A 13,439-nucleotide genomic window follows, 5' to 3' on the forward strand; every position below is an offset into this window, starting at 1 on the left:
CAAAGAGCCAAACTGCAGGGAACCACATTCATCCAGAGGTCCTGCCCCCAAAACTGCAGGCAGGAATGAAGGCTCTAATAACTAAATGCACCGCTCATTTTCTAAGAAAACAAAAATTAATCTGAAAAAAAAAAAAAGGTACATTTTCTTTGGCAAACAGATGTAGATACTTGTTGCTAATCACTGTAATATCAATGAAAATTGAACTTGGGAGAAAGATAACTTAATGGGCTTTTACCTCATTTTGCACTATTATTTAAAACAGGCCTCCAATACTTTTCAATTTAAATCAGTGTTTTCTGTCTCACCCATAAATAACTTTAATCAAGAAATATTTACAGAAATTAAAGAGCCAGCAAACACTAAACCCCAAGATTTGTGTTAGAAACGTCTCCACCCAGAACCAACCTATTTCCTATACATAGCTTTACAAATTCTGTGATTCTGTAACTTCACAAAGAGAAGGGTTCAGCTCAATGTGTGCTGCATTTCAGCTGCAGAGCCCATGGGACCAAATAAACTGTCCCTGATGTGAGCAGTTTGCAAACCATAATGCAAAGCTCACAGAGACAATACAGGGAGCTAAAAATGGCAAGTTTTGACAACAGTGGCCTGACCTCAAAAGCAGCAGTGTCACTTCACTGACGGCCTCACACTATCACAGTTCCAACAAACACTGTGCTACTGCTGGACCTCATCCGACCACTCCAGCTTGTCACAATGATAGGAGATTACACACAACAAAACCCCAGGTAATCTAGAGATGCTTACCTATGGCTAATCAGCCAGGATGAAGCTGATCCCCAGCTTATCACAAAGTAAATGAAAGCCTTAACAAACTAAATCACGTTCAGCACCGTTTCTAAAACCATCTTCAGTACCAGCTCAGCTGCATTTGCAGCTGATACTGATCAAAAGTAGCAAATTCACAGAAAAAAACCCTCAAGATTGGCTTAAAGGAAATATAAAGGAAATTTTCCACAAATGGGCCAATTGGATTATTCCTCCACCCCTACAGAATGAAAAAGAAAACACAACTCCACCTGATCACTCCTCATCTAATACCAAAATTACCAAAATGACCAATTACAATCAGCTACTGGAGCAACCAGAAACAAACCCAAATCCATGCCTATATTCTGAGCCAGCACAGTCACAACAGTGGAATGCTGGAACCACAAGAAAGCAAAGGTTGCCATCCAGCAAGCTAGTGAGCAGGGCATGATCAGAAACATTGGGAATAATAAGCCTTCCATCATGGACAGCTGGAGAAACTTTCCCAGTAATTTAGGAATTCTGTGCCCAGTCATGCAGCGACCAGTGCCCGTCAGTCTGGTCTCATGGTGCAAAGTTTGTCCTACTGTCACCCCATTTCTGAATTCGTTCTTTCAAAGTGAGAAGGAAGATGATGACTTTTGGTCAATAACTCTGACAAAGCCATTATCCTAGGGGTATTAAATGGGGAGATAAGAACTTCAGGGCTTTGCACAAATCATATTAGTTCAATTCTCAAATCCGGGTAATGCTTCTTTTCAAAGTATTAATTTCATTTATTCTATTTGCTCTCCCTCTGTCCTGATAACACAAGTGCACATGGCCCCTAAATGAGATCCTCCTATTTTATAACTTATAATCCTCCCTTTCTAGAGTAGTAATGAGATGTCTTCGCTTAATCGCGTTTATTTCCCCCCCCAGCTTCTGCTTTTATCCATTCCCATTCCACATTGATTTGTCTCAAAGGTTTCAGTGAAAACCATCAGGCAGGGAGTCATTGGCTCCAAGAGGCTCCTGATGCATATGCTGCACAGCCTTCAGAGGTTACAAAAGCAGAGAGGAGGAAAAAGAGCAGCTTTGCTTGCAAAGTTTCCTTTGTCAGTAAGAAGGAATAAAAAAAAATAGAAACGCAAAAGAACTGTGAAGTTAAGAGAAGACATTTTGATTAATTGGAATGGAAAAAGGAAAGACTTCTGGTATAGGGGAACGGTGAAATTATTCACAATATAGTGAAGCAGTTAAATAACTTGACTCTGACAACTTTGCAAGTTCCTCATGCTAGAAATAGAAAAGGATTTAAAGATAGCTGTATTAATTCTTGGGTATTTCACATGAGACTTAAGGCACGCCACCAGCATTAGTTGAACACCCTGGGCCTTGCTCTGAAGTACTGTACATATAATCCTTGTTGTGTAGTAAGTACCCACAGCATTAAATTATTCAGAGTCCAGTCAGCACCATGATCCTGCAGTGCTGTACAAACAAACAAAACATTTTATCTCTAATACGAATTGGGGAAGAGTTCTTCTGCAGCAGCTTAGAAGATTATTTCCATTTGAGCCAGCCTCCAGGGTTAATCAAAAAGCCATATTCAGTCAAAGAGGAAAGTAAATGCTGCACTATTACTTAAAGAGCTGGTTTGCCTCTTAAAATAAAGCTTTAAGGAGTTTTACTCAAAACCTAAGGCATCTAGAAGGTAAGTACCTTGTTCAAAGTCATTAAAAGAAACAGAAAGACCAAGACAAAAATGTAGAACAGGACCCAGGTACTTAACCCTAAATCCCTCTTGAAACCAGTGCACCACTTCAAGGAGAAAAAATGACCAAAAACACACAAACCACAGTAAAATAACAATGAGTTTTAATCTGTACCCTGCCCCATAAACAACAGAGTAACTAACTGGCCCCAGAAGCTGTCAGCAAGTTCCCCATCAAAGGTTAATTCTAATCGACGCTCTCTTCAGCAATGTGCAATATATAAAAAGACTGAAGTGCTTCATAGCAATATTGCTAATAATAAAAGTCAGTGAGTGAAAATCATAAAGAACAGATTAAATGACAAGCAACGTTCAGCACAACCAAAATGAAATCATTTCAAAATACAGCTATCATACTTGGATTTATGGTCTACAAGTGGTAACATTAAAAGAAAATGTTCCAGTACTGCTGGAGACAACAGTACAAGAGAGGGCTGCTAATCACCAAACTATTGATATGTTAAAGGCACAGGGCAGCTCAAGATCTTACTGAAAATATTAAAAAAAATAATAAAACAAAATTTTTTAATTATACACAGCATGATTCTCAATTTTTACTAAATTAAGTGCTGCTAGAAGCAAATTATTCCTTATTTCTTTCATGGGAATTGCCTCATTTTTCTCTGGCTTCCATAGTAGGCCACAACAACAATAAAAACAACCCTTATAAATGTAAGCAGGTAATTTCCAGTGCCATCTGCACCTGGACTACCATTAGGTATTTTGAGTTCCAACATTATCTTCTACTTGAAAGAGAAGACTGACACAGAAGAGATGACAAACAGCTCACACCCAGTATTTGCCCCATATGCTGGGGCTAAAAAAAAGAAGAACAAGAAACACTCAAGCCCTGTTCCTAATAAAGGAAGGTAACAATACTGGAAGACAAAGGACAGATATGATTTGAGTACAACCAAGTCAATACAATATGGTAACCATGCCCAAAAGGAAACCATAGATAAGATAAAGCAAGTCTGATAGGGATCTCAATAATTTAAAGGTCTGGCCAAAACAGTTCCCACTTAGAAGCTGACAGACAATAGCTTTGACCTCATCTTTGCAAGGACAGACCAGACAACTCCATTTTTTAAGGATCTTAAATTTATGACTGATCAAGAGATAGTTAAAGAGCAATGAAATTTAACAGTTTCTCATTCTTGCACCATGTTCTGGGCTAACACACACCATGGTAACTATTTATCACAAGGGGAGCCTGATCAGATTTTTGCAGAGCATCAAGTATGCAATATCTGGGTATGCAACACTGCAGAATTAAAAGCTAATTCAGATAATACAACAGCTTTTGTATGTAAGCAGTCAGGTCCCAACTCACTTTAGAGGTGCCATCTTTACACTTCACAAATATCACTTGACTCTGTTAGTCACATTTCTCCAGGATTACTCTACAACTCACTGGTAGAAGGCAGGGCTCTACTCTGAGCCTGGCCACATCTTCAGATTGGACAATAAATCCACCATCTTCTTCCCCTTGCTCTTACAGAAGCCAGTTAATTACATTCATAAAGAGAATATTCTCCTTCTAATGGTCTGCAGTCACCTGCCTCAGACATCACTCCTCCAAAGCTGCAACGATGCAACATCCCATGGTGAGGATACAATCTGGATACAAGGTCAGGATACAAGAGGAAATTTCCTATGACAGCTATTCACAAGTTTTATTCCTACAGCAATACAGCTACACACTTGCTCTATTCTCATGCTCTCCATACCCAGCTTCTAGGGATCACTATCAGAGATGGGCTATAGCTAGAAAGATCTTTTCTTTGAACTACTGTGACCATTTTTATACAAATTTTATTTATTCAGTCCTCAAACTACCCTTATATTATAGCTTCAAAATGCTTCACAGCCAAGCCACATGCCTGGGTAAGCCATGCCTATTAGCATGCAACATATAGAAAAAACATGCTCATAGAAGCATTCTTCATTTAAATCAAGCACAGACTGATAAAGCTACAGATCAGTAGCACAGAAGAACAACAACAAAGACCATCACCACTCCACTCTGTCCTCTCCTAAACCATCCTTTCAGTATGTACCCGGCAAGGTGAATTACTCTTAGTCTAGTTCTCAACATCACATTCTAAATGAACAGGCAGTTTGACCTCACACTCAACTCCTCATACCACTGCAGGGTAGGAAAAAGGGGCAGTTCCACTAAGACTCTGTACAGTTCCACTAAGACTTTACAGGCAGTACACCATTGCCATAGTAATGCTAGCATTTAGAAGAAAACAATATGAAATAGCATGATGTCAATATTAAGCACCAATGACAATCCAAATGTACTTCCCTGTACTTCTGCCTCCAGCACTGCTATGACAACAAGCCAATGGGTCATCTCAGCAACATCAAGGTGCCTAACTAGCAGTAAAGGCTGCAGCAAGAAGTCTCCAAAAGTAAGTCTGCCTGCTGGGCAAGAACAAATTGTTTGAGAGTAAGTGTTGAGCACAAAAAGGGCTTATGCTTCCTGGTCTCTAAAAATCAATCTTAGACCTTCTTCAAAATGTTTCAATACTTGACAGTTTTATAACAGTTCTTCTGTTACCAGCCCCATAAAAGACCTGGACAAAAGAAGACATTATTACCTTTTATTAATTTGTGTATATGCTCAATCATATTCTAGAAAAAACAGATCAAAGTCTCAGGATACATCAGGTCAGCAGAATGTGATGCTGTATATATCGAAACATTAACTCCATACACTTGAGAGTTCAAGAGTTCTCACTAGCTAGAGGCCATATCCACACACCACACTCCCTGCCACAGGTCAAGCTGTCCCCAGCACAGCCATTGCTTGTGCCTTCCCCTGCAAGTCTGGCCTTAGCAGCACTGCATGACACACTGCAAATGGAGCCTGCAGCTACACTGTGAGCCAAACATTAAGTGATGAGTGGGGGTGAGGAGTGTTTCAGCCTAAATCAAAGTTTCTAAGCTCATCACACAAGTGATATTAAATGAATCCCCCCAAGCAGAGGTATTTTAGCCTGTCCTGCAGGGAAACAGAGCGGGGGCTTTGTTACTCACCAGCTGGGCCGTTCTCTGCTTCTCCTCATTAACGCTGTTCCTTTCCCTGGCCTCACTGGCTGCTTCCCTTTCCCTTTTGGCCAGACGGAGCAACTCCTCTTGGACCAGAGCCTGTTCTTGCTCATACCTGTGTGAGCACCAAAGGCAGAGAGAAGGTGATCAAAGGACTTCTGGCAACAAGGTCATGGCTTAACATGGACTGCCCCTGCCCAGAGCCAAAACACAAATCCATAATCTATTTGGCACAAAGTCTGCTCACAATCCCTCTATTATCAGCAGGAATTCAAAAGCCTAACAAACTTTAAACATGACCTGCAACTCCAGTGACGTTAAACTTTGGCACCAACAGTAGACATAGCACCATGTGAACTTACACTTCAGTTACATTTAGATCTATTAAGTACTTCATCATGACCTGAAAACAGTGAGAATAGGAAGTAGCTAGCTATACAAATACATGCTGCATTGGAAAAGATCAAGGGACATACAACAATGGACATTTCCTCTCATCCTGTCACTTGTTACCTGGGAGAAGAGAATGAACCCCACCTGGCTACAATATCCTTTCAGGTAGGTGTAGAGAGCAATAAGGTCTCCCCAACCCTCCTTTTCTCCAGGCTGAGCCCCCACAGCTCGTCCTCATCAGACTTGTGCTCCAGCCCCTTCTCCAGCTCTGTTGCCCTTCTCTGGACATACTCCAGCACCTCAGTGTGCGTCTTGTCATGTAGGGCCCAAAACTGAATCCACAATTTAAGGTGTGGCCTCACCAGTGCCGAGTGCAGGGGACAATCACTACCCTGGTCCTGTTGGTCACACTATTTCTGGTACAAGCCAGGATGCCATTGGCCTTCTTGGCCACCTGGGCACCCACTGGCTCATGTTCAGCTGCTGTCAAACATACACTCATCGTGCTCAGACTGAATAAACCACATATGTATACACATAGATATTCCAAAAGGAGCTAAACTATTGTCTTTTTCAAAACTCCACCTCACCTCCTGTACAGTTCCTGCTCTGCAGCAGAGTCACTTGACATTGGTGGATGGATTCCTATAAAGAAGACCAGAAATCTGTGACTACTACAGTACAAAACAATCCTTCATCACATCATAAATTATTTTAAGAGAATTTAATATTGTCCATCAATAGAAAAAAAAGTCAAGAAAAATTAAGTTTGATGGATAAGAGTTTGAATTTATGAAACAGAGACACCAACAGCATCATCTTCAACCACGCACACTGAACAAGATGTGCTACAGAAACTTTTAGGTAAGGATGTTAACTCCTCAAACCCTGGTATATACTGAAACACAAGCATGGTTTTAGTCCTACTTTCCATTTCCTTCCTCTAGTTCCATTAAGTCTTCCCCTTGACCTCCTGCTTTCCATGTAATTACAAGGGATTCCACAAGTGGAGATGAAACTATCTGATGGAGTTCAGGCCGTCCATAAGGCTAATCTACATTCAGGAAAGATGTAGGCTTACAGCAAACAAATCTCTAACAGCAAAGGCCAGGTTCTCTAACTGTATGTTACTCTGGATGCCTTAAACAAATCCACCCTGCTAATATATATCAACAGAGCATATTTGAGAACCAACAGAAATCAAATAGTTTTCTGACCTGTAAAGAAAGACAAATTCAGAAACCAAGTTCTCATCATCCACTTAGCCAGCTGTACTTATGACAGACTACCCTTCCCTATCAGTTTCTCTCCAAAGAATAAAAAGCAGCATTTCCCCCACCCATCCACAATACACTCCTGGTGCATGCAGCGCATCCAAAGAAGACAAGGCAGCTTACCAGGAATGAAAGATAAACTTCTGCCTTGCTTATTGCATGTTCATCTGAAATCCTAGAAGAGTTTACAGCGTGATACAGGCCAATCAAAAAGCTCCTCTCATAATGAGATAGTACTGAAAAACACAGGCATACTCTGTAACACGCAGTGGCAGCACTACTGAGAGGTGTGTCCAAACAGCCAACTGACCCAACAGTACCTGCAGATTTGGGTTTCCCTTCTGCAGCCAGTGAAGATGGAGCTGTGCCATTGGATGCACGGGGAGATCTCTGGCTGTCCCTTTTACTTTGAGAAGATTCTTTCATTCGGTTCACTACATCTTCAGTGAGCTGAAACACACGTAGGTGGGTAAGATGTTAACCAGGTCAGCTGTTGGTGTACATTTTACTGTGAACACTTCCTCTTTGTTAGTTTCCAGGCTACTACAAAAGTATTGCATTTTTAAAGAACATACCCTATCAGTAAGTGATAAAACCTCCAATCTACTGCCTGACCCTAAAGACTTGACTAGACAATGACAATCTTCCACAAATACTATCAAAGGTGGAAAGAACCACTAAACAAGTCAACCCTGTGCACAGGGACAAATTTACCAGAAATGGAAGGAAAGGAACTAAATAGGTTCTAAGTCCATCCATCTTTCTTCCTCCTCCCCCATGCTTGCTAACCCAGCTAAGCATGGCAGAAGAAGTGCAAACCATATGGTAGAGAATAGCTGCACAGCCCTCCCACTCACATAAGGCTGCAAACATTTTTGCAATCTCAACTTCATTCTCATTCACTGACTTGGGTTCAAACGCATGAAAAAGAAAGAAAAGTTGACTTGGACGTTTTATGTCAATCCAGAGGGCTTCTCACAGCACTGTTGTGATTGACCCCTTCCTCCTCCCAAGTGCAAAGGTTCTGGCTCCAGAACACAATGAAATGGGGCTGCCTCCCTCCCTAGGCTGGTCACAGTAGAAGACATATTTTCAGCTATGCTACTGCTATCCACCTTAACAGCATTTTTAACATCTTCATTCTACATTGTTATCATGCCCAATGCCTGATTTTAAAGGTACAAATCCCTGCCTATATCCTATAAAGAAAAATCAGGCAAAGACAACTTTACCTCCATCAAACACTTTAACAAGGAGGTAAGCACACTCTTAGCTAACTTTAGTCAAGTGATTCGTCAAAATGGGATAAAAAAATAAGTAGCCACAGCAAAACACATTCTGCAAGCTCATTTCAGGCAGACCTTAGGGGAAAAACACATAAAAGCATCAAGAACAACAGCAGTGAAAATTATGGTAGTATTAAAAAAAAAAAACAACAAACACCCAAGCAACCAAAGAAAAGTCTTAATGGGGAAAGAAAACATTCCTCAATGATATCACCACCGCTCTCCCGTGTTTGTTTCTACAACACATACATGTCAATTTCCGATCAAAGTTCAAGAAGCAGCTTCCCGCTGTCCCTCCTAGAAACACCTCCCTATTCCCACAGTCTCCCATCTTCCTGCCTGTTCAGCCAGCGCTGCTCTGCCAAGGCTCTTGGTACCATTACAAGGGTAGAGCTGTGTCCTCTCGGATGCCCTCAGAGCCGGGCAGCATCTTTAGCATCAAACTGCTTGCAAAGCACAAGGCAGGGACAAAACGGGGTCATTGAGCTGCGAGAAGGGAAAGAGGGCTGAGAACAGAGTTGGGAAGGGGAGGTGAAGGGCGGGAGTGTCCCCGCTCAACAATAGCTATGCCCAGGCCCCCAGCCCTCTACCCCACCACTCTCCAGTCGGCCCATCACCTCTCCAACTCTCTACTCATCCAGCCTTCCAAGGTTTCCCCCGCTCGTCCCTCCCAGTCCTGCACCTGCTCCCCTGACCCCGCGGACAGACCCTCCCCATCCCACTCCCTGCCCTCCATCACCCGGCCCGGGTCGCCTCACCCTGATGCCCTGCAGCACCCGGACTTGGTCCCGCTCGTCCAGACCGAAGGTGACCCTCCTGCCGCCGTGGCTGCTCTCGCTGCCGCCCATCCCGCCCGGGGTCTCCTCTCCCTGTCGCACCCCTGCTCGCACCGGCAGCCAGGAGCGCCCCTGCCCCGGCGCCGCCTGCCAACATCCCCGCGCCCCATTGGCGGCGGCCGCGGGGCGGCCAATGGCGCGCCGCGGTGCTGGCGGCCACGCGCGGTGCACGCTGGGAGCTGTAGTCCGTGCCGGGGGCGGGCGGCCCGCCCGGCGCAGGGGGAAGCGCAGGGAAGCAGCGCGCTCCCGGGATCGCGGGGATTCCAGTTCCCATCCCGCTGTGCCCGCCCTCTGCACCGCCCTTGGAGTGAACACGGCATCAAACCGTCCCGTAAAACTTCTACTGCCACACGGCCAACACGCGGGGTTTCTTCACTGGGTCCAAATTATGGGAGGATGGGAACCAGACCACGTGTAGCCACATGGAAGATAAGCTTCGTCCCTTCCTGGGTTATCTCCTAGCTCCATGACTGAGGAACCACACAGATGTCACCCATCGGGGAGGGGTCACGGGCTGATGAGCCCCCGTAGGTGTCAAAGGCAATTCCCCTTCGTCAGCACTGGAACAAAGCATCCCCCAACATAGCCAGGGGAGGATATCCCCCCTCACCACACCAGGAATCCCTCATCCACCTCCACACATGCTGTTTCTCTCCAAAGCCCTCAAGGGAGCTCACCACCACATCTTACCTCAGGTTTCTCTGGTGAAAAACCAGAATTACAGTCTAGAACCTCTCATCAGTTTTACAGAGGCTGCTCTGGGGGGCAGAATTCACCTCTGCTCCTTTCAGCCACCCTGTTCCAGCAAGACCTACCGACTGTGCTGCTACCTGCTGTGACAGGCTCATGTGTGGGTCCTGCAAAGGTCAGGCCATTGCCAATAGTCCCTGTGGCCAGGCATGGCCAATCCCCAGCCTAAACCGAAAGAACGAGGAGATAATGTAAAACACAAGCAGCTGGAACAAGAAATAACAGCTTTGGAGCACCTTTTTCAGACAAGCTTTCTGCATTCCCAGAAATACAGACCAGTCAACAAAGCCTTGGTATCAACACACTACTTATCTACTCAGCACACTACTTATCTACTCCCTAGTAGTGCATGGCAGCAGTTTTAACTGTTTAATGGTTATTCTTCACTGCAGTTGATGTAGCAACCACAGCTTTGCCTCAGCACAGGACTCTGGCCAGCATTAAGGGAGTAGTTGGGACTCTACCCCCCCAAGATATCCAGGCCTCTTCTAGAGCACGTTCCTGGAAGCAGGGGATGTTTGTGTTATTTGTGCAGTACCTTGTGTGCTGAGGACTCAGCCCATTGCTCGAGTTCTTGATTCAAGGGCACTGTGTCAGCTGTTTGCACAACAGAAGTACCACACACAGCCAGTGAAGAGCAAAGGTCTGGCTAAAGCTCCCTCCCAGAACACACTCACCTGCCTCCTGTTCATTTCTCGTCTGCCACCTGCTCACTCCACTTGATGGCACTCAGCTTTTGTACCGGAAAAGCAGTCATTCCTTATTCACCTCCTCTCAGGGTTTCACAGACCTGCACCACTGCTCTTCCAGGCTGGTGAGTTTTTAACCAGTAATTACTCCTCCAGAAGTCTTTCCACGACTTGTCACCCTGACACCCTTCCTTAGGCCCTTTTCAGGTGTAAATCCAGCCAGGTGGCAAAGATCCAGGAGGGAGAGTAGGCAAAGGCAAACAAAACTGCACATCACACCTGCAGCCATGCCTTCCTGCGATCTCCAAGAGCCCAAGGATGCCCAGCAGGGCCCATGAGCTGTGGGACACTGACATGGAAGCAGCCGTGATAATGGCAGAGGAGCTGTACTGTAACAAACACTTTCCACCTGCACAGGAGCAGAGGATCCCATCCAAGTTAACTCCAACAGTAGCACCTCCTAAGGCAGCTCTCCCACAGCTTTCTCCAGGGAGCCTGGAAGGAGCTCCAAAAGGTCTTATTGCACAAAGGCATGACCCAATCCCAAGGCAGAGATGAAGCTCACCTGGCCATCAAAGAGAACCTGAGGGGTACTGACCCCTGCCAGCACACCAAGCTGTTACTCAGCTGTCATGAAACCACAGAATCACATTCTCCCAGCAGCCAGAAAATGTCCTGACACACAGGGTTTATTTCAAAGCCCAGAAAAAGAAATAAGCAAGAGTCATTTCCAACTTCCACATAAGGCTTTACCCAAGCAACAGAGAAAAATATCCTATAGCAAAGGCCCCAGTGCTAGACATGCCCAGGAACAGCAACACCTAGTTACCGAGGAGTCAAAGGTTTCACTGACAGTTACTTAAATCTGGAGACCACTCTCTGCACAGTCATCACCTGACCTGGTAATAGCCTTCCAAGAAGGAAAAATCCATCTCTGACAAAAGGACATCATGTTATTCCATTATTATCTGAAATATTTGTTCGGGATTTTTTTTTTTTAAATCCGCAAGTTATTTTTTCTCCACAATATGTCTCATTTCAGAAATAAAGTATGACCAATTATGCCAAACTTAATTTTATTTTACAAACAAAAATATACATTTATTCCATATTTTCTCTCTTTTTATCACCCCCACACACATAACACTCTTCTGCTCAAGAACTTTGAAAATGGCCCAAAGCATTATATATACATAAATATACAAGAGGGGGAAGGTCAGTCCATGACCTAGTGCAGAAACTCCTCAGCAGCAGAATATGGGACACTCTAGAAATACTGAAGTCCTGCCAGCAAAGGACAGGATGGATGTGTAGACCACCAGCACAGGTGATCCTTCAGCACTGAATTCAGCTGGTAAAACGACAAATTCATAACCTGCTTTCATATCACATCGCCAAGGAGGACAGATAAGTCCTCTCAGACAGGATGCTGGAAGTCAGCAAAAACTCCTTGGGATGAAAAAGTCATTGCTCCTTTGTTTCCCGACTGCTTTGAGACCTTCGTATCTCTTAGCTCTGTCCGAGGCCCACCAACTCCAGGGAAGCTTTACAGGTTTCCCCACCCTTTCAAGGGAACAGCAGCTTGGGATCAGTGTTGTAAAGCAGCAGTAGGAGCAGCAGCAGGACAATTCAGGCACCACGTCATCCATCCCTTTCAGAGCAAGCAGTCCAGCGTGGCTCAGGCCAACTGACAGCAGTGACAGAGGAGCCTGGAACACTTCTCTAACATGGCAAGGGCTGACTTGGCCAGTTGTTTGTCCAGCCCTTACACAGTCATTGCATGGAAGGGAAACGTGAAAGGCTGTGACCTACAGGAGACAACTCCACTCTCACACACAGACAAATGGAAGCCTTTTTTCATCGAAAATAAAATAAAACAAAAAAGTGTGTGGGGGGAAGCATTGTTTGTTTTCAAGGTGCTAGTGCTACTTAGAGGCCTGCAGGGCAAAGTCCACAGGCAGACAGAGAGGCTGCATTGCTCATTAACAAAATAAGATAAGAAAAGGGCCTGCATAGTTTTAGCAACCAATATGAACTTCTTGTTCTTACCCATGTTTTCTTTCCCTATGGTGGGAACACCTGGTAGCAAATGCTTTCCTCTACCTGCTCATGATCCAAACTAACACCTCCATGCTGCACCCCACATGACAATTTCCCAGCAACTCTTACCTCAATATTCTTCATAAACAGCAGTAAGTTGGGGCAAGAGATTCACACGGTCCCCAGTATTTCAAATTCCCTCTTTCTTCCACCTCTAGAGAAAAGTTGCTATTGCTTATAGCAGATCTCCACCTACCTAAAGGACTCAAGTAGGAAAGCACCTCCAAAACCAGAGAATACACATCTTCATACACAGCATGTCCCAGAAACCAAACTGATGCAGCTTTCAGATGAACAATCCCTGCATTGGAACACACCATGTCTTGAAACTGCATGCCAGACAGCTCAGATGATAGTCCCTTTTCCAGCATGGAAAAGTTCAAAGAAGTTCAAAACAGTCTTTAAATTAACTGCTTTCCACATGCATATAAGTATTTTCAACATATTGAGCCATAAAACTTTCTCAGATCAGCAAAAATCTGGGGATCTGAACAGCAACATCAGAGGACACTCCCAAAGAA

General features: G+C 44.3%; 1 protein-coding gene across 6 annotated transcripts in view; it reads right to left on the reverse strand.

The window, feature by feature from the left end:
• The window catches only part of CHCHD6 (coiled-coil-helix-coiled-coil-helix domain containing 6), a 109,499-nt gene extending 100,024 nt beyond the window's left edge, over positions 1-9,475 (reverse strand). For 3 of the 6 annotated variants that reach the window (XM_064667502.1, XM_064667506.1, XM_064667505.1), the window contains exons 1-4: positions 9,302-9,468; positions 7,578-7,707; positions 6,574-6,628; positions 5,579-5,705 (exon numbers count right to left, since the gene is read on the reverse strand). In XM_064667502.1, coding sequence (XP_064523572.1) covers positions 5,579-5,705; positions 6,574-6,628; positions 7,578-7,707; positions 9,302-9,391 — 402 coding nt within the window. In that variant the 5' untranslated portion in view covers positions 9,392-9,468. Of the gene's footprint in view, positions 1-5,578; positions 5,706-6,573; positions 6,629-7,577; positions 7,708-9,301 lie in introns of all 6 variants that reach the window. The other 3 variants (XM_064667503.1, XM_064667504.1, XM_064667501.1) reach the window with 3 other exon arrangements.
• Between the last annotated feature and the right edge of the window lie 3,964 nt (positions 9,476-13,439).

The sequence above is a fragment of the Pseudopipra pipra genome, chromosome 11 (genome assembly GCF_036250125.1).
Source record: "Pseudopipra pipra isolate bDixPip1 chromosome 11, bDixPip1.hap1, whole genome shotgun sequence".
Taxonomy (NCBI): Eukaryota; Metazoa; Chordata; class Aves; order Passeriformes; family Pipridae; genus Pseudopipra; species Pseudopipra pipra.